The sequence below is a fragment of the Pseudorca crassidens genome, chromosome 17 (assembly GCF_039906515.1).
Source record: "Pseudorca crassidens isolate mPseCra1 chromosome 17, mPseCra1.hap1, whole genome shotgun sequence".
Taxonomy (NCBI): domain Eukaryota; kingdom Metazoa; phylum Chordata; class Mammalia; order Artiodactyla; family Delphinidae; genus Pseudorca; species Pseudorca crassidens.
The window spans coordinates 47,414,326-47,435,364 of NC_090312.1; the positions used below are offsets into that span (position 1 = coordinate 47,414,326).

The following is a 21,039-nucleotide window of genomic DNA, read 5'->3' on the forward strand; positions in this document are numbered from 1 at the left end:
TTAGTAACATATTGTCACACCTCCTCTTAGCAATCCCTCCCTAGATAGATGTTCATGGAATACTATTTTGGCCTATTATTACATATCAACACTCATGTCTTTGGGGATTGGAAGTGCTTTCCTACTTATGGTATGTATATAGCATACTGAAGAAATAGAGACAAATAAAACATCATATAGCAAATCTACTGAACATATGGTTGTGAGATAAATGGCATCATTTACAAAGTGTCTCATCGTACATATTTACCTGAATTTCCCTCCGCTGAGAGTGGATTTATTATTGCTAAGGAGCATGGAGCAGCCCTGTGATCACAGAATGTTGCTCTTTGAGCCACAGAAATGTTACTGTCACAACTGTGATTTACTGGACATTGACGCATCACAGAAAAGTCTTGAGTTTTTCCTATAAAACACAACATCTGCATTAGGGGTAGAATATTCCTTAGCTATTTCTATTAGCTAAAATATGAACATCCGGGTCATAGAGAGGGTAGTATTCAGTGGCTCTTAATTTTTCACTGCATAAGCTGGTTCATAAACCTAATTCCACAAGTAAATATTTTTTAGATAAAAAAGGTTAATGTTTAATGTTTTTACCATATTTCCGTCTGTCCTATGTAAATTATAAATCATAGAATTTTACTTCTTCATGTGGTACCATATTTTTTCCTTCTGTGTCATCTTCCTCCTTCTGCACTTCAAATGTGTCCTCTAAATTACATATGATGTGTCTTTCTACACTCTCCTTTGGTAAACTTATTCAACCTCAGGGCCTCAATTGTCACCTCCCTTCCCAAATCCATGTAATTAAATTTTCTGTCTTCAGTGAACCCTACATTTTCAACAGCTCAAATTAAAAAAAAAAAAAAAAAATTAAAAACTTAATTATTCATCTTAACTTTAAAACCTGTTTCACTTCCTATTTCTGTTAATAGCATCAATGTTCTTCCAGCTAAACTTGTTCAGCTTTATCTTTTTTTCTCTCTTCCTTCCTACAAGTGAAAAGTGTGTCCTCTGTAACATCTCTCACACTATTCTCTCCTTCACACTCTGGAGCAGGTATCATAATCTCTCACCTGTAGTACAATAATAGACCAATAGTCTCCTAACTGGTCTCCCCACCTTGAATCTCCTTTTCCCTTCCAAAATATCCTACATATTCCAGCCAGGATAAATATTCCTAAAGCAAAAAATTTTATCATGTCACACCCTTGCTCAAAAATCTGCAGTAATTGTTCCCTACCCAAGCAAAAGAGCCTGAATGGCTTAGCCTAGTATTAGAATTCATCATGATATGAGCCTGAATGGCTTAGCCTAGTATTAGAATTCATCATGATATGACTCCACCCTCCTGATCTTTCATTCACCCTCTTCACCAGCTAAACCCAACTACTCACTGTTCTCTGTTTTCTTGCTTCTTTGCCTCTATGCTGTTCCTTTTGCCTGGAATGCCCATCCTTTATAACTATAGGTCCAACCTTCAGCCAGAAATAATTTCTTCATGATGATAACATGGTGTAGTAGTGACATGAAAATACTTATCAAAAAGACCTGGTTTCGAATCTTGGATTTGCCAGCTACTAACTATGTGATCCAGAAGTCTTGATCTTAAGAATCTGTAAAATGAGGAATATCTCCCTCACAAGGTTGTTGTGACAGTGCTTTGTAAAAAATGTTACTCTTCCACTATACTACCATAGTTCTACATCCCTATATCTTTTATAATACATTGCTCTTTGTCTAATATTATGGTGACTTAGAAACATTTCTCCTCTTTCTTACAAGAGATTTTTAAAAATATCTTTCTGTAGTGTCTAACATAATGCTTTTAATACTTAAATATTTGTTTAACATCCCACTACTATTTTCACATCTTTAGACTGTCACTTTTAAAAAACGAGTTATAAATGCAAATGGAAGACATGTTCCATACAAACCATGACTGCTTGCAAGAATATGATCTTGAAAGAAAATTGAAAACTTGCAAGTAATACTGACTGAAAAATTTACGTACTAGATAAAAAATCATTGTCTTGAGGAGCTGAAAGGGTCCTTGAGGTTCCAGGAGAAACACTAGTTTTATGGAGCTGAGCGGATCCACACGATTCCTAAAATAAATAGAAGATAAATGATTTAGGTTAAAGAAAAATCATTTTAAAAGTTATACAGCTTTAATTTCTAAACAGTTCCTGCTTTTGGCTTATTATAAATAAAGAATCAAAACTAATACAAATTACACTTTACAAAATTAAACACATATGTGAAGTAACAAAACTGTGAACTTGATTTCTTTATCAGGTCAATTGGATGGGTGGGGCAATAGTTAAATATATTAGAAATCATTATTTTTTCAATATTTTGTACATAATCTCAGAGACTCTGTCCAGCTCATAAGAAATTTGAGATCTGCAGCTCTGATTACCTACTGATTTAGAGCACATGCCTATTCTCAATGCCTCAGGTTCCTTCAACATGGAGAAGTGGGAATCCATGGAAAAAGTAATATAGAAGTTGGATCTAATCCTAGCTCTGTCATGGAATTACTACCTAAGCTTCGACAAGGCATTTAAATAATTTGGCTCTCAGGTTCTTTTTCTGTGTATTTATCTAAAAATGAGCCTGTATGGGCTCAAAGATCCAATGATGAGATAGTGAATATAAAGGTGATTCAAAGACTACATACTGTGTTTTAAGATTCATTTTGAAGGTATTATTACTTTTCTGAATCTGTAAAGAGAACATATCTTATATATTCTTAAAAGAAATCATTAATATGAAATAATTCTGAATGAATGCTACTAAAGAAATCCTTCTTTTTGGATAGCCACACAAATGGCATTTTCTTTTTATTAATCATTGTAAGAGGTTAAGAACAAGGCAGGTATTATAGCTCTTTTACATTTGAATAAGAAGGTATAATAAGAAATACAGTGGCAGAACTGTACCAATGATTTGTCTATGTACTACCCTGGAACACCATCCATTACATAAAACAAGGACAGGGACAGAAGTCAATGCCCAAGAGAGAAAGGACTGTGATTTGATGAGATGAACAATGAACTAAGAATCAGAAGAGCTGGATTTCAAATTGGAGATTCCCATTCTAAAATCCTAAAACCTCCCTGGACTTTAGCTTCCCATCTATAAAAGAGTGAGAGAGACTAAATGATTGCTCATATTCTTCTCACATTTTGAGTTTAATCAACGTAATTATTTTTACCTCCTGTGGACCATAATTTACAGGTATGTTCAGAGATAACTCCATTTTCTTCTTGTCACATAAGTGAGCGGTACTTGAAGCATTCTGTAATAAGAATGAACATATGTACTTGAATTAGAGATAATTAGAAAATTATATGAGTAAAATACAATCTACTTAACATATTTTATATGTTTATCTTTATATGTTTATACAAAATCAATAAAAAATCTCAATCAGTTGAGAATATAATATCTAACTTAAAGTAGAGATAGTGTAGAATAGGGGAAATAACTTTAGAGACACAGGCTTTGAATCCTGCCTCATATTAACTGGTTACCTTGAGCAAATTCATCCTTTAAAATGGAATAATATCTACATGCAGGATCATTCTAGAGATTGAGATAATGAATATAAAGTATCTGGTTCAAACTAGATACTTAATATATTTCAATTTGTATGTGTATCTATCTATCCATAATTATTAAGCATTTACTATAATTTAGGCACCATGATTCTAAGTACTATTATTATTTTCATTTTATAGATAAGAAATGGAGGACTGGACTAGGTAAAGGAGGCAGAGTGCCCTAATGGAACGATGGGGGCCAATGAGATCTGGTTTAGATCCCAGGATACCTGTTTGACTTTGGGCATGAGACTTAAACTTAGTTTACTTATCTGTAAACTGGAGATGAGAATACCTATTTTGCAGGATTACTGTAAGAAGGATTAGAAGTAATATATGCAGAGTCCCTAAGATTACTTTGTAAGCATTCAATAAATGGTAGCTATTAAACAGATGATTTATTTAAACACTATGCCTTTGTACTAAAATTGTTTAGTGATTCACTCCTGTCTCTTTTTCTTTTTCTTTTTTTTTTTTTTTTTTTTGCAGTACGCAGGCCTCTCACTATTGTGGCCTCTCCCGTTGCGGAGCACAGACTCCGGACGCGCAGGCTCAGCGGCCATGGCTCACAGGCCTAGCTGGACCGGGGCACAAACCCGTGTCTCCTGCACCGGCAGGCGGACTCTCAACCACTGTGCCACCAGGGAAGCCCTCACTCCTGTCTCTTTAAGCCAGACTTGGATTAGCTGCCATCACTATTGAGTGATTTAAAAACAAAACCATTGGTCTGCTTTTCTTCCCCAAACCAACATAACGTGAAATGCTCTACAGAACTTTAGAAATTGGTGGGATCCACACCCAGCCCTTCATTATTCATACTTAACAACTGTCTGCTCCATAACATGTCTAAGAAGTTTTAGGAGAAAAAAAACTGCTATTCATCTATGTATATAATCTATGGGGCATAGTACTTTACACACAGCAGTCCAGTGAACATTTGTTAAATACATTTTTATATGAACCTTTAAAATTCATCTTTGGATCCATTTCTGTTATGTAAATTTCTTCTGTTCTTTTAAATTTATTAAAATATTTATTGTTATACAGTATCATTAATTACTAACATCACTTTTCATAACCGATCAGTTAATGATCATTCAAATTATTTATGAATTGGGGCTTCCCTGGTGGCGCAGTGGTTGAGAGTCCACCTGCCGATGCAGGGGACATGGGTTCGTGCCCCAATCCGGGAGGATCCCACGTGCTGCGGAGCGGCTGGGCCCGTGAGTCATGGCCGCTGAGCCTGCGTATCCGGAGCCTGTGCTCCGAAACGGGAGAGGCCACAACAGTGAGAGGCCCGCGTACCGCAAAAAAAAAAAAAAAAAAAAAAAATTTATGCACTAGTGAGTCAGTCCCTAGAAAGAAGTAAAATGACATATCAAAGAAAAACTTTTTTTGATTCAGTTTTTACTGCTCAAGACATAAGAGATACTATCTGTGAAAACATGAATTATAGGAGCCAGTTCAAAGAACTGAAAAAAATGTAGGAAACTCAAACAAAACAAGTCACCCTAAATTGTGATCTTTGTTTTCAGAAATTTCTTTATGAAAAATCTTATTATCTTAATAAATTTGTATTCTACCCTTGGCCCTGACATTAGTTAGCTGTGTAGAGTGTTATGTGACTTACTTCCCTATACCTCAGTTATCTCATCTATAAAATGGAGATGATATTCTTTCTCTAACAATTTTACAGAATTAATACAAGGATTTAAAAAAAAAAGAAAAAAATAACAACACTGAGTGAAAACAATACAGCAACTTAAAAACAGTGACCAAAGAAAGTAATGCTATTTAAATGATACTCAAGTATTTAAAAATATACACTAAATTACTTTATTTAAGAAGCAAAAATTTCTCCCCCAAATTAACAGTTTTACATATAGATCCTAGCATTTAAGTTGGTTGGGGACAAAAAAGGAACTGAATTGGTTCTCTTCCAGTTCAGTATCTTAGAACCAAGAAAACAGACCCTTCTATCCACCTTTGCTTGGCAGAAGAGGAGAAAGTTGTGAAGAGAGAAAAGGGAACTGAAAAGACAAGGCAAAAATAAATGTTAACAGAAGTTTGTATCTACTAAGAAGTGGAGAGATTGGAATGTTCTGGAAAAGACTACCTACTCAGAAGCAGAGAAGTCAATGAAAACTTATCAAAAGATTAAAGCACAGTTCCTCCTTAGTTCCTTAAAAAGCTCAGGTACTAATACTGCCACCATCAATTTTAAGTTTGGTTAAGGGCAGTTGTTTCCTTTATGCACTTCCCTTTTAAACCAAAGATTATGTTAACAGATCCAGCAAACTGCAAGAGGCAAGCAATGTCATTTAGTGATAAATCAATTGTAGATTATGCCTGTTCACAACCTAAGACATTGGCTAATAAATGATGGTTTTTATTATCATATCTCAAATGCAACTTAATGAAACCCAGAAAGTGTTAAACTAGGCTAACTTTGTCCCTAAAGGACTGTAGTTGCTTTCTAAACAATTTTTGATAGCAGCAAGAAAACCTTGCAGTAATGGGTCCCTTCAATTGTTTTTCTGATCTACAAGAGCAGAATGAGTAAATAAGACAACTGTTCTAGGTAATTCATAACAACTGCTACTTTGGTCTATGCAACACGGAGTGTTTGAGTGGGAAAACAAAAAGATACAAACAAGCCATAGAAAATACACATTTGGGCCTCAATTATTAATAAAAATTCTACAGCTTAACTTGGCAGTAAAGTGCAATAACCCAGACATCTTTTACTCTTTATATATCAAAACTTTAGAGAAATAAACATAGAATTAAAACAACAACAACAACTGTAGTAATTTAGGGCATTAACTGTATACAACTGGCACACATTACACATTTTAAATTTACATTTGCTATATGAGAGGTCTGAAAATCCCTTTGAAATCTGGAGGAGGCTGTTTAAATGAAATGGAAAAGTTCTTTGGTGACAGATTCAAGGCAGCATTCATACTCTTTGCTAACTACTGCCCCAGTACTGTAGCTTGTATCTGTGGAAGGTATGTAGAAAAAAACTAAATTAAACTAAACTAAAACTCTCCATGATTTAACATCCTAATTTCCAGTATTACATTTAACAATTTACCTTTGTTTTCTTTAGTTGAATAACAGCTTCAAGAAAAGTTATCTCTTCAAATGTTCGCAGAACTGGTTCAAGTTCTATTAAACATTCTAAATAAGAAAAATAAAATGAGTTCAGGTTGCTTATAACCATTAAAATGAAAAACATAAATGCTAATATTTAACTGATAAGGCCCTAAGTAAATTTTTCCCCAAACTGATGACATTCAACTGTCTTAAGAGCGTTTAGTACAGGCATAAAGATAGGCATATCTAAAGATAGATCAATGGAACATAATTGAGAGTCTAAAGCCCTTACAAGTATGGGCAATTGTTTTTTGACAAAGTTGCTAAGGCAATTCAATGAGGAAAGGATAGTCTTTTCGACAAATGGTACTAGGACAGTTGGATATCCACACAAAAACAGAAAAATTTAGATTCTTACCTCACAACATACATAGAATTAACTTGAAATGGACTATGCACCTAAACGTAAATACAGGTGAAAATCTTCATGACCCTGAGTTAGGCAAATAATTCCTAGATATGGCATCAGAAACAGGATCCATAAAAAATTTTTGATAATAGGACTTCAAAAAAATTGAAACCTTTGGCATTTAAAAAGATGCTATTAAGAAAAACAAAAAGACAAGCCCCAGACTAGGAGAACACTTTTACCTATCACGTATCTTTTAAAGAGCTTATATCTAGAATATAAAAAGAACTCTAACAACTTAAGACAAACAACCCAATTTAAAAATGGGAGAAAGATTGAATTTCACCAAAGGAGACACACAAATAGCTAAAAAGCACATGAAAATATGCTTAAACACCATTAGTCATTAGGAAACGCAAATTAACACTAAAATGAGGCATCACTCCATACCCACTAAAATAGGTAAAATTAAAAAGACAGAAAATACCAAGTATTGACAATGATGTAGAGAAACAGAAAACCTCACACACTGCTGGTGGGAATGTATCATGATGCAGCCACTCTGGAAAACAGCTTCGCATTTTCTTAAAAATGAAAGATAAATTTACCATACAACCAAGCAATTCCACTCAGGTAGTTACCTGAGAGAAATGAAAACATATATGTTCACACACAGACTTGCACATGAACAGTCATAGCAGCATGATTCATAATAGCCAATGAGTAGAAACAATCATAAGTACCACTATTACTACAATAATATATGGACCTGTTGCTTAAGGGAGAAGCCAGGGCTCTAGATATAAAACTGAGCATCACTAACATATAGATGGTATAAAAGCCATGATCTGGTCTGGATCATCTAGGGGGAAAGTACAGACGGTAAACAGTAAAGGACCCATATTAGAGCTCTGAGGCATTCCAACAGTTAGAAATTGAGCAGAGGAAGAAAAAAAGTGATAGAGGAAGAGAGGATAAGAGGGAGTATGGTCTCTTGTGTCTTGGAAGCTATCAGAGGGAAAGTTTCAAGGAGGGAAGAGTCAGCCATATCTAATCTGCTGAGAGGGCAAGTAAGATAAGCAGTATTTTCCAAAATTGCTATCCTTGGTAACTTGAACAAATGCAGCTTTAGTGGAGATATGAAAACAGAAGACTGATGTAAGTTTGTTAAAAATTGAATTAGAGGTGAAGAAGTAGAGACAATAAGTATGGACAATTCCTACAAGGTGTTTAGATCTAAATGGGAGTAGAAAAATGAGGTGGTAGTTGAAGGATGATATGGGGTCAAGAATTTTTTTCCTATATAAAGATAGGATATAATAATAGCATAGATCTGTATGACAGAAGAACGATCCAGTAGACAGGCAGAGATTGGCAATGCAAGAGCAGAGAGAGAATATAAAGAACAGAATGCTGGAGAGAGTAAGGGAATGGCATCCAGAGCACAAGTAATACTGTTTACAATTGTGTAAGAACACTTTTTTCCCACTGTAAAAGAGATAAAGCAGGAAAGACACGTCAAGTACAACTAAGTTTATAGATCTGGTAGTGGAACTACGAGGGAGTTCTCTCTCATGGTTTCTACTTTCTCAATGCTCAAAAGAAATACAGAACATAGGGTGTAGGAGGTTTAAGAAGGGAAGATAAGGTACAATATGCATTACCCCTGTCTTGTCTTCCTAAGTTCAGAATCTATTAAGAAAAGCCACATAATAATGAGAGATGATGATCAAAACATCACCTTTATTACTGATAAAGCTAATTGGAATCTGTCCCTTTTTAGATCTGTAGCATATGGGCTTAGTAACACTTTGTCCCTTCAGTTGACAGTTTTACTCACTCAGCTACAGGCCTCACCTGCTTCCATATGGGGAAGCACAAAATGTGTGCATCCTTTAGACAAGCTTACTTCTAAAAGGAGGAGAAAACTGAGAAGGGACTAGATAAGTACGCTTGCTTTTTCTCTAAAACTAACAAATGAGGAGGAGGAGTGCTGAGGGGCAGATAGGACTAGAAATGTTCCTCCCATGCTTTCCTTCTCAGGGATTGAAATGGAATTTCATCTTCACTTTGGAAACATGAAGTATGGGACTTACGCATCTCCTACAGTAGTACAAGATGATCATCTAAGTCTGTAATTCGCAAACTTTTGGGTCTCAGAACTCTTCAAAATTATTAAGAGCTTTTGTATATGTTGGTCATATCTATTGATATTTACTACATTAGATTAAAACAGAAAATTTTAACACATCAGAGTATATGAAAACACATTCCATTATCCGTTGGAGCAATGATATCATCATATTTAATTTAGTCTCTGGAAAGATTTTTCCAGAGGATGAGAGTAAAAAGGGAAAATAATACCTTAATATTTATTATTTTGAAAAGTTTTGATTTTGTGAACCACTTATAAAAGTCTCAGGAACCAACCCCACCTCCAGAGGTCCCTGCACCACAACTTAAGAACAGGTGATATATGAGAATGGAATAATAGATGTATTTGAGAAACATAACAGAATTGCTAAGTAGAGTTTAGTGCCTAGTTTTAGCCATTAATTTAAAGAGAAACCAATGAATTCCATTTCTGGCCAAGATGAAGAAACAAGGACCAATTCACCCTCCTGCCTTAAACAACCATTAGCCAGACAAAATGCATGAAACAGTGGTTTTCAAGACACTAGATATCAGGCAACAAAGGACAGTGATCTCTAAGTGATAGGAAACAACTGAGGTCAGCCTTATGACAGCCTGACTACCCAAGCTAACTGCCTTGGGAGAGTTTCCAGCTATACTACAGGGTAGGGAAGTAAGGCGGGGCCCAGAGGAAGCTCAGAGTTGAAGAGACAGGGCTGGGAGTTAGGGTAGACGGAGGCAGATAGAGTTTATAGGACAGAGCACCAAAGAGGAGAAGTACACAGACAGAGAACTCCAGAGATCCACAGAGCGCTCCTCTCAAATATTCAGCAGCACTGATCAATGCAGGATGTAGAAGTAAGTAAGCCAAAAGCCATTGTTCTGCAATGAACAATAGGGAAAAACCAGGAAGTTTGTAGAGAAGTACTGCCTAATGGCATGATCTTCAGAAGAGCTAGAGTCTTTAGGGAATGGAGAAGAAATTATAGTTTGGAAGTGGCACTGGGGACAAAGGAGATATGTATTGGGATGGCCAAAAAGTTCGTACAGGTTTTTGTAAGATCTTATAGAAGAAGCCAAACAAACTTTTTGGCCAAGCCAATATATACATACATATATGTACATATATATACACATACATACACACACACACACACACACACACCCCCTATTACATGGTTCTGGGAGATAAGAGATAAGATGTTAATCCATTATTATAGCAACTTTTGATTTTTTTTAAATACAATGCTGATGAGCACTAGACATAAGTTTTGAATGGAAAATATATTTGGTTTTTTTTTTAGTTGGAAAGAAGATTCCCAGTCTACAGCTTGTCTTTTCATTTTCTATAGCATCTTCTGAAGTGTAAAATTTTTCAATTTTTTTGAAGTTCAATTATCAAAGAATTTTTTTAATAGGTCTTGTTTCTGATGTCATATATAAGAGCTCTTTGCTTAACCCAAGATCATGAAGTTTTTCTTCTATGTTTACATTTAGGTGATGATTCATTCTACTTCTGAAATAAATCTTAATTCTATCTGATTTTTCGATCTCCAGGATTGGTCTGGAAATTCTACTCTTGCCCTTCTCCAATCAATTTTATACATAGCAGTGAGTGATATCTCCTAAACTTAAATTTAATCATGTTATTTCCCTGAAAAACTCACTTTAATGGCTTTCCATTGTACTTGGAATAAATTTCTAACCTTTTTATGATGATAGTCAACAGCCTCTCCTTACCACTTCAATCTCATCTCATAAAATAAAAACAACTTTGAATTAGAAAAAAAAACTTTTGAGCTTGTCAGCTAACTTTCGTGGTTGTTCAAGGAATATTTTATTTACAGCGTATTTATTATTTTTGTAATTCAAAAGGCCCAGATTAAAACTGTACACTAACTTAAGAAAGACGGTCTTTCATCTGGATTTTGTGCCCATCCACTTTCTATTAGAGAGATCATAAGTGCTCGATGAGGTATATCAAATGGCAAACTTTCTTCATTAGTGTCAGGTCGATGTCCTTGTGACACACTATACATAATCTGCAAAGGATTGGTGACTTCTGTCAAAACAAATATTTCATTCATTAGAAATATATTATGATTTAATATATTAAATACATTCTAAAGCCAACCAAATGAACATGAGGGAATCTTAAAATCTTAGGAATAATTCATTACTTCCCTTTCCGTCAAAGGAATATTTAGATCCCAGCTATTGCCAGACTTGCTGCCTCTTGTGGGAGGAGTTTATATCTTCACCTCTTTAATTCTGGGCTTGGCCATGTGATTTGATTTGGCCAATGGAGTATGAAGAGAGCAGAGTAAAACAGAGCTCAGCAGAGCTGAGCAGAACCTAGCAGAGCCAAGAAGGGCCACAGCAACTAATAACCCAATGTGAATGAAAAATAAATGTTTAGTTTGTAAACTACTGAGATTCTGAGGTTGTTACACAGCAAACTGACCTAAATGAACCTCAAAATAAAGAAAGAGACAATATTATCAGAAAATTTTTAAAGTATTCTTCAGTATTTGCTGGTCTTTAGAAGAAGCACTACTGAAATTTTCATACAAACGATTTTATAGCTGGAATGAATCTTAGAAATAAGAATTCAAAATTCTTATTTTGCAGATAAAAAAAATGAGGACTTAAGAGATTTAGTGGCTTATAATAGAGTTAATTACTATCAGAACAAGAAGAATCTACACATTTTTCTGATCCTTAATCCAGTACTTTCCATCATACAGTGGATTCACAATGACAAACTGTTGTTTTTCTAGTGTGTTTTCCACAAAATGACTGTTAGGCAGATTTAAAATAAGTGATCTTTATTCAGATAGTTCTGAGTATGACTTACCAATACGATGTCACCTAGAATAAGGAAGTCAAAGTACTCTTACCTTCAAAAGGCTGTTTTCTAGATAAGACTTCCCATGTGATAACTGCATAGCTGTTTAAGATAAAAATATACATATAGTACTTTATAAACTATTCATAATAAACTAAAATGGTACTGATTTTAAAAGCTGACTGTGAGATACCATTTTTTAAAGTAATAATGTAGTGAAATGCTGCTTAAAGAATCACTATATAGAACCAAGATGATGAATATTCATATACAGTTTTGTTTTGAAAGGGAATTAATTCAATTTGAAAAATTAGGAAATTACTGTAATAAGAACTTGAAGTTATAGGCAAGGATAACTTGTGGATGATTCTTTAACACCTAGATAAGCTATGCCCTTTAATTACATGATTCTATTATTCACACAAAATAAAGAGCAATAAAAAAGGCTGTCTCATGTAGCCCTATTCTATTGACTCTTTTTCTGGTGTAAGTACTGTCTCTTTTGGTAGTGTTAAATGTTAATTGCACTGTTTCCCTCCCCCTATCAAGGTCACATATGATAAAAACCCTTGAATATTATAAATTGATAGGACAACAAGATATGCTTTAATAATTTTTAAGGATGTAAAAGTAGCTTAAGGCGAGGCATCAGGACTTCCCTGGTGGTGCAGTGGTTAAGACTCCATGCTCCCAATGCAGGGGGTCCGAGTTTGATCCCTGGTCAGAGAACCAGATCCCACATGCATTCTGCAACTAAGGAGCCTGCATGCTGCAACCCAGGAGCCCATGTGCCGCAACTAAGGAGCCCACCGCCGCAACCAAATAAATAGTAAATAAATATTAAAAAAAAAAAAGCAAGGCATCTTTATTTTCATATTTTTAATTTTTAATTTTTTTTTTTTGGCTGCACCACACAGCTTGTGGGATCTCAGTTCCCTGACCAGGGACTGAACCTGGGCCACGGCAGTGAAAACCAGGATCCTAACCACTAGGCCACCAGGGAACTCTCAAAGCAAGGCATCTTTAATATGAAAAACATTAACCACTGTCTCTAATTTATTTTCACCACACTTATGAGAGAAGCATAAAAATCATACTTTTAAAATGTAGTTTCAAAATTCGGATTGATTAATCTTGTTTTTTAGACAAGGTTAACTCTGAGCAAAAGTAACATGCTGTACCTGTATATATCATGCTTGATAGTAGCCCTTGATTTTTGTCCAGGTTCATAGTTTTCAGGTGGCATATAGATAATTGTCCCTCCTTCTGGTGCAGATTTACTACTTCGTGATTGTGACAGGGACATCATGCGCCATTTTGATAAGCCAAAATCTGCAATCTGGAAGGGAAAAGAGTAATTGAATTTTTAAATTTTCTCTTTAAAAAAGTTCAAGAATTGTTTTTGTTTATATTTATTATATTTAGACATGAGACCAGAGTAAATGCTATATATATTAATATTTTATTTCTGTAATAGTCTATTAGTTTCTTAACAAATTGGATTCCATAGTGCTGAACCCAACAACTCTAAAAGCAATATAAACTGACTTGAAGTTCAGCATAATATTACAAATTTTAAAAGAGACTAAGTTTTGAAAACTTAAACAGGAGTATTTTTGCCTTTTATTCTGAATGAGTATATACACTGCACTTTTTGTGACAAGTGGCTTTATATCATGTGCTTTCAAAATTTACCTATACCTCACAAAACTGCTAAACTAGTCATATCTAATACGATTGTCACTGGGTATTGTTTACAACTCAGGTTTCTATGTTCTTATTTATAATGTGCTAAAAATAGTATCCTTAAATTTTGAAATAAGTAAAATTCCAATATAGTATAACTCATTATTATATGATTTATGCCTACCACTAAAAGAATATCTGTTAACAATAGTATAGTTAGCATATAAAACATATTTATGTCCATGACAAGGAGTGCCTAAAGCATTATCAGTGACAAACATTCTGTACTTTTGATATGTCCTTTACAGTTTTACTTCACTTGTAAATTTTGTGCAGATACTATCAATACACAATATCTTATAACTAAGTATCTAAAACGTTCCAATGTTTTTTTTTTAAAAGGGAGACAAAAATGTAAGAACAGAAACAATATTTAGTGAACAAAAGAGTATAGGAAAACTCTGAAGACATTTAATTTAAATCACTTAGACCTTCACACGGCACAATTTAGGAGTCAACAGAGTGGAATGAGCTCTATCCAGCACACCATTTGTGGTTCAATCATTTAACTCTTAAAATGTTCACTAGCTTTAAGAGAAGAAATAAGTTATTTAGTGTTTAGATGAATTTGAGATTAAAAAAAATTATGGCCCCACTCCAAAAAGGGAGGGGGTAGCCTATATGAATCTTTCATACAGTATCATAATAAAAGGGTAAGTCTAAGAAAAATAATTAGAAAAGACCAAGAGGAAACATGGTGCCACTACATGAAGATAAGCTGGATTGATTTCTAAAGGCAATATAATATGTGTTCTGGAACATGGGTTCTAGAGCCTTGATTACTTAGATTTACATTCCACTTCTACCCCTTAATTAGCTGTGCAACCTTGGACAAGTTTTCTAATTTCTCTGTGCCTCAGATTACCCATCTTTAAACTGGGGATAATAACATAACACAGGGTTGTACTGAGGATATTAAACTAGTTATTCTAAGTGAAGCACTCAGAACAGTATCTGACACGTAGTAAATGACCCCTGTGTGTTAGTATTATTAATGTTTTGTACATGGGAATAAGCCTCTAAAGATTGCTCTCATTCATACAATACTAATAAGCACAGTACATAGTTTCTGGGCCTTTAATACACTTTGAGGTGGTATTAAGACTCTGGGGAACCGTATATCCTACTTACTTCTACTTGCCACTACAAACTCTTATTCCTCCCACTCATTCTCTAAAAGCAAAAACAGTCCTCCAGCTGCACATCTGCTAGGATAATAAGCATTACTATGAGAAGCAAAGTTTACTTCTGTGCCACAGTGAAAAATGTTAAAAAAAACAAACAAACTGGGATGTGGTCCATCTTATATCTGACCCACAAATTGCAAACTACTGGGCTAAATACTGGTTTGAATACAGTGCTGGAGAAAATGTATTCTGAGCTTGCTTCCTTATGTGCTCCTTTTACTTCACCTAAGGTCTTCATCTATGTTTTTAAATCTCACGTAGAAAACTTAATCAGAATTCCCTTTATCAGCTAATTTAGTTTGGCTTTCACATGGAACCATATTTGTCCCCCTTCTCTATTACAAACACCATATACCAAAGACACGATTCATTAAATCTGGATCTTCCAGAGAAGAAAAAAAAGTGAAGAATATGATGAGAGGAATACAAGTTCCATGATTTCTTGAGGGTCCTGGTATCATTCAGCAATGAAGACAGAGAATAGGAATTTTTCTATTCTATACAAGATCTTAACATGCATTTCAAAGGTAAAGGTTCTTTTTAGCTAAAAAAGATGATAAAAGCAACAAGAATTTACTGTATTAGCACAGGAAACTATATTTAGTATCTCAAAATAACCTATAAAGGAAAATAATCTGAAAAATATATAAAACTGAATCACTTTGCTGTACACCTGAAACTAACATAATATTGTAAATCAACTATACTTCAATTTAAAAAAAGATTAAAAAACTAGAGGAAATTAAAACACACTATTCATAAAAATCATCCATAATCTTATTACCCTACCAGAATAGCTATTTTCATTTATATAATACTCTCCATGTCTGTAAATTTATAAAGTTATCAGTAAGAAGCTATGAGGAATAACTTTAAGTATTCTTAGAAGTTCCACACATGATGGACAGAATAGCTGAGAAATCAAACATGGTACATATAAACATTTATTTCAAATAAGCCTACCACAGGTTCATTTGTATTTAAGGTGCACTAATTGATACTGACCAGCAGATAAACAAATTGAATGTATTCTTTTTAAAGTAGAAAAGTCCTAGTTGATCTTAATTGGTAGTATATGTTTTTCTTTTAGATACTATGTTTCTGGTTAGCATTCCAGTATTTTATTTCAAAAAATTTACTTCAAAAAACTGTAGCAAGGTGTGTTTCCATTTAATTTCATTAAGTGTTTTAAAAGATTTTTTGCACTTCATTTAAAGGCCCTTCCAAGAAGATAGGTAGATCAGGTAACTGTTACTTTTTCATGAGTCACTGATAAACTTTGACTTTTAAGGGACATTTATAAAATAAAAAGTAGAGACACACAGGATGCATATAAAAGAGTATCATAATTTATAAGAATAGTATTAGAAAGGTCACAGTTTTGTATGTGCTAAAGCTAATAAAAGTTAAAAAAAACACACAAAGCCAAACTATTTTAAATTCTATTTATTTCAAAGAAAGACCATGGCTACCCTACTGATCAATGAAAAAGAGAAAGTAGGGATCATCATCACCTATTACTTTGCTTCTGTTTTCTGTATCAAGAATGGTTTCTGGACTGAGATGAAGAAAGTAAAGTCCAAGGAGGTTGAAAAGTTTATAAAGTACAAATCTCAGGTCATTTTACATATATTTCAGGTTTAGTTAGAATACTCGCAAATACCTCCATGGTGATGGAGAGGTATTACAGGATACGAGAAAAGCAAATGTCATTCTGATTTTTAAAAAGGGAAAATAATATTGATTTTGCAAATCTATATATTGGCAGAGACTATCCTTAATCCCAGGTTTAAAAATTTAATGAAAGGGTTACTTTATGAGTAATTGATAAAAGAGCCAGAAAGAACTAATGAAAAATTATATTAGCCCAGTGATCAATTTCAGACCTCATGTGACATATCCCAAGTACTTGGGATGTCTAGCACAACACCGTTGCTCCTCAAATACTTAATAAAGGAAAGACAGACCTCATTTCCTTTTTTGTCAGTAGTACTACTGTCAAAGAGTAAACGTTAAAACAGTTTGTATATTATAAAACATTCTGAGGTACTTTAATAATATCCTTGACTATTAAATTATCCGGCCTATTGGGTATATATAGAAGATCTGGAATTCTTCATTTGTTCATTCAACAACTACTTATTGAATGCTTCTATACCGCATATGCTTAGCAGGCGGCAGTGAATAAAACAGACTACATTTTAGTCTTTGTGAAGCTTATTATATTATAATTGAGAAGATGGTCAATAAACATATTAATAAAAAATGTTTTGTAAGATGGTGAAAAATACTATGGAGAAGCATTAATCAAGGTATGAGGACACAGAGGAACTAGGTGGGTTGTCAGGGAAAGCCACTGTGATAATGAGGAAGAAAAGGAAAGGGAGTAAGTCATGAGTATGTAACAAGGAAGAATAAATCTGACTCCATATTGGATCTGTTTCTTTTACTTTAACCTTCGTATTCTATTGCTTTTGCTGCAACTTAAGAATGTTGCCTATAGCCTGAAATATACAAGACAGCCCATTCTCAAGGCTCTGACCTTTAAGGGTATAACACTTTTCTATTCATACAGAGATAAAAAGTTACAGAACAGACAATTACATTTGTCTTGTTGGAGGTTTACAGGAACATCAAGATCTGACCTACATGGATTGCTGCAAGAACAAAGCAGTCCAAGAAATTTGCAACAACCAACCACACCCTCTCCCCTTTTAGTCTGAATTCTAGCTGGGGTAAGGTGGTTCTTTGGGACACTAGTCCACCATCTTCTTGGTCTACCGGCTTTCTGAATAAAGTTGCTATTCCTTGCCCCAACACCTCGTCGGTTGATTTACTGGCCCTGTCCTGCAGTGAGCAGTATGAACTTGGACTTGGTAACAAGGACACCTGGGAAAGCAGTCAAGCAAGGACTTTTGTAATATTCTAATGGAAAAAAATGGAGAAATATGGGCTGTATAACAGCTCTTTTAGGAGTATTCCAAACAAAATGAATGCTTATTCTCCGAAAGTCCTAATTAATAAAAGGATTGATATTGACCTAAAAGGAGGTTTTCAGACCATGTTGTGTAGCTCTGATTTGAGCTCTGTACTGCTTAATAGTTAATCATGACTTGAAGATACAAAAAGTAACTAATTAAATTTGAAGATGACACAAAACTGGAGGACAAAGTTAAAAATCCTTGGACTACAGAAAAACATTCAAAAAGGTCTTAAGAGCTGAAGTTATCACCCAAATCTAACAAGATAAACTTTGATGATGTCCAGAAAATATCCTGTGAAGTACATGACAAGGAGACATGACTTAAGTAACAATACATTAAAAAAAAAGAAAGAAAGAAAACCTCTCAGTGTTTTTTGTTGACACTGAGCCCAACTTGAATGTTGTTATAGGACTGCCCCCCAAAAGACGAATTAGTAAGGAACTATGAATACGAAGTAAAGTATTTAAGGACGATTCTACATTTATCACACCACATCAAGGGTGTAACTTACCAGGACCCTATGAGGCCTTCCTGGGACAGACCTCCCCCCACATATCTACTGCTTTAGCTCCTCTCTAAAGTACCTAGATAATAGTATCTGATGCATATTTCCTGAGTTTTTCAGATGCTAAAACCACCGACAAATGGAAGAAATTAACTACTTGATGATCATGGGCATGTAATCCCCAGACCTTCTAGCACCTAAGGATTGACCACCATCAACCAATCAGAGAATTTGTGCAAGAGCTGACCACATACCCAAGGTGTGCCCCTTCCTCACCTTGCCTTTAAAAATGCTTTGCTGAAACCCTTTGGGTAGTTAGGGTTTTTTCAGCATGAGCTACCTCTTCTCCTTGCTTGGCCCTGCAATAAACCTTTCTCTGCTCCAAACTCTGACATTTTGGTTTGTTTGACCTCACTAGTGTGTTGGCCACACAAGTTGTGTGTTGGCCACACAAACTTGTGTTAGGTAATATGGGTATTTTGATTAGTTTTGAGGATCAAAATTTAAGAGAGATTTAAACACAGATGCATCTAGATAGCACCTGGGATTAAAACCTATGTAATAAGGAAATTGGCTGAAGAAACTACAGATGTGTATAAGGGAAAAGTGTATGTGAGAAGTAAGGGGATTATAGCTAACTTCAAATCTCAGAAGGACTGTCAGGTGGAAATAAAATTGGACTTTCAACTCACTTTATCACTAGGACCGATGAGTGGAAGCAACAGAGAAGGAGTTGATCGTATAAGAAAATGTCACAGTCATTCAGTTACGGATCTTAAACACTCTCTTGTCACAGGGTAACTGCCTTGGGAGATGAGGGATTGTTGTAGTGAGGATTCAGAGGACCAGCTGATTAGGGGACTAGAATAAGTCACTTCTACCTGTATGGTTCTATAACTGATGTAATAGATTCGTCTCTTTTTTTTAAGTAGTATTGAGGCAGCAGCTTGCTTCTCTCTTCCTTTTCCTTCCATTTTATTCTAGGCAGAGGGAGTGCCTTCAATAAAGGTTTATTTTTTCACTTAACTTTTCTCACACTTTTTATATTTATTTTTCTATTGTTCCAACTTCCTTATTACTTATTTGAACATTTTTGGATACTTATAATAATCTTCAATTATGTATATTATTTGAAGTGTAGCAAAATACTATGTAAAAATAAAGTGAGTTACATTTAGTATTAATTTCTCAGCAACTACTTTTTATTTGCTGTCATCAGTTACATACAGGGTAACTGAAATCACTACTGCTCTGGTGCCTTTAGGTATCTAAATCTTAAGCTTTATGCAAAAAATTAATTCAAAACAGATCACAGATTTAAATGTAAAACATAAATCTATGGAACTTTTAGAAGATAACATAGAAGTAAATCTGCAATACCTGTGGCTTCGTGAAGAGCGCTTAGACATGACAGCAAAAGCATGATCATAAAAGAAATAAATTACAACTTTTGCTCTGTGAAAGACCCTGTTAAAAGGATGAAAAGAACAAACTTTGGATTGGCAGAAAATTTTTGCAAACTACATATCTGATTAAGGACTTATATCTAAAAATTATATAGAACTCTTAAAATCCAATAGTATAAAAGCAAAGAATCCAAGTAGAAGATGGTCTTAAGATATGAAGAGATGTTTCACTGAAAAGGATATAGAGATGGCAAATAAATAAATAACAATATTCAACATTATAGGAAAATGAAAATTAAGACCATGGTGCTATATCACTATACATCTATTAGAATGCTAGAATAAAAAACTATGATAATACCAAATGCTGGTGAGGGTGCAGAAAAGCTGGGTCTTATATACATTGCCGGTGGAACATACAACGGTACAGCCACTGTGGAAAGTAGCTAGGTAGTTTCTTAAAAAGCTAAACATATGCTTACCATATGACCAAGCAGTTACACTCTTGGGCATTCATCTAGGAGGAATGAAAACTTACGTTTGTTCAAAAAGTTGCACAGGACTGTTCATAGGAGCTTTATTGTAATTGCCAAAGACTAAAAATAACCAAAATATCTCTCAACAGCTGAATGGTTAAACAACTTTTGTACACCCATACCATGGAATACTATTCACCAATGAAAAAGAAACCAACTGTTGACACAAGCAACAACTTAAATGGATCTCAAAGGCATTATGCTAAGTGAACAAAGCAGTCTCACAATATCACACACTGTATGATTCCATTCATATAGTATTCTCGAAATGACAAAATTATAGAGATGGAAGACAGGTTAGTGGTTGACAGTAGTTAGGTATGATGGAGGGGAGAAGGTATGACTATAAAGGGGTAGCATAAGTGATATCTTTCTTGTGACAGAGTAGTGCTATATCTTGATTGCTGTGGTGGTTACACAAATTTACACATGATAAAGTGATACAGAACTATATACATGCATTGTACCAATGCCAAATTCCTGGTCTTGAAATAGTACTATAATTATATGTGATGTAACCACTGGCAGAAACTGGGTGAAGGGTACATGGGACTCCTTTGTATTATCTTTGC

The 21,039-nt window shown here is 34.6% G+C and overlaps 1 protein-coding gene and 1 long non-coding RNA gene across 8 annotated transcripts in view; one reads left to right on the top strand and one right to left on the bottom strand.

Annotated features, from left to right (window-relative positions):
* LOC137210188 (uncharacterized) overlaps window positions 1-18,334 on the top strand; it is a 104,000-nt gene extending 85,666 nt beyond the window's left edge. The window contains exon 3 of the long non-coding RNA XR_010936324.1: window positions 17,665-18,334. This is a non-coding gene — a long non-coding RNA (uncharacterized lncRNA). The remainder of the gene's footprint in view (window positions 1-17,664) is intronic.
* Window positions 1-21,039, bottom strand: part of LOC137210184 (receptor-interacting serine/threonine-protein kinase 2) — a 39,967-nt gene that overhangs the window by 10,630 nt on the left and 8,298 nt on the right. For all 7 annotated transcript variants that reach the window (XR_010936314.1, XR_010936312.1, XR_010936313.1 and 4 more), the window contains 7 exons: window positions 13,285-13,442; window positions 12,156-12,205; window positions 11,156-11,317; window positions 6,712-6,797; window positions 3,224-3,307; window positions 2,018-2,111; window positions 251-406 (listed from right to left, as the gene is read on the bottom strand). Coding sequence is in view for 1 of the 7 variants with exons in the window: in XM_067711816.1 (XP_067567917.1) it covers window positions 251-406; window positions 2,018-2,111; window positions 3,224-3,307; window positions 6,712-6,797; window positions 11,156-11,317; window positions 12,156-12,205; window positions 13,285-13,442 (790 nt within the window). In the remaining 6 variants the exon portion in view is untranslated. The remainder of the gene's footprint in view (window positions 1-250; window positions 407-2,017; window positions 2,112-3,223; window positions 3,308-6,711; window positions 6,798-11,155; window positions 11,318-12,155; window positions 12,206-13,284; window positions 13,443-21,039) is intronic.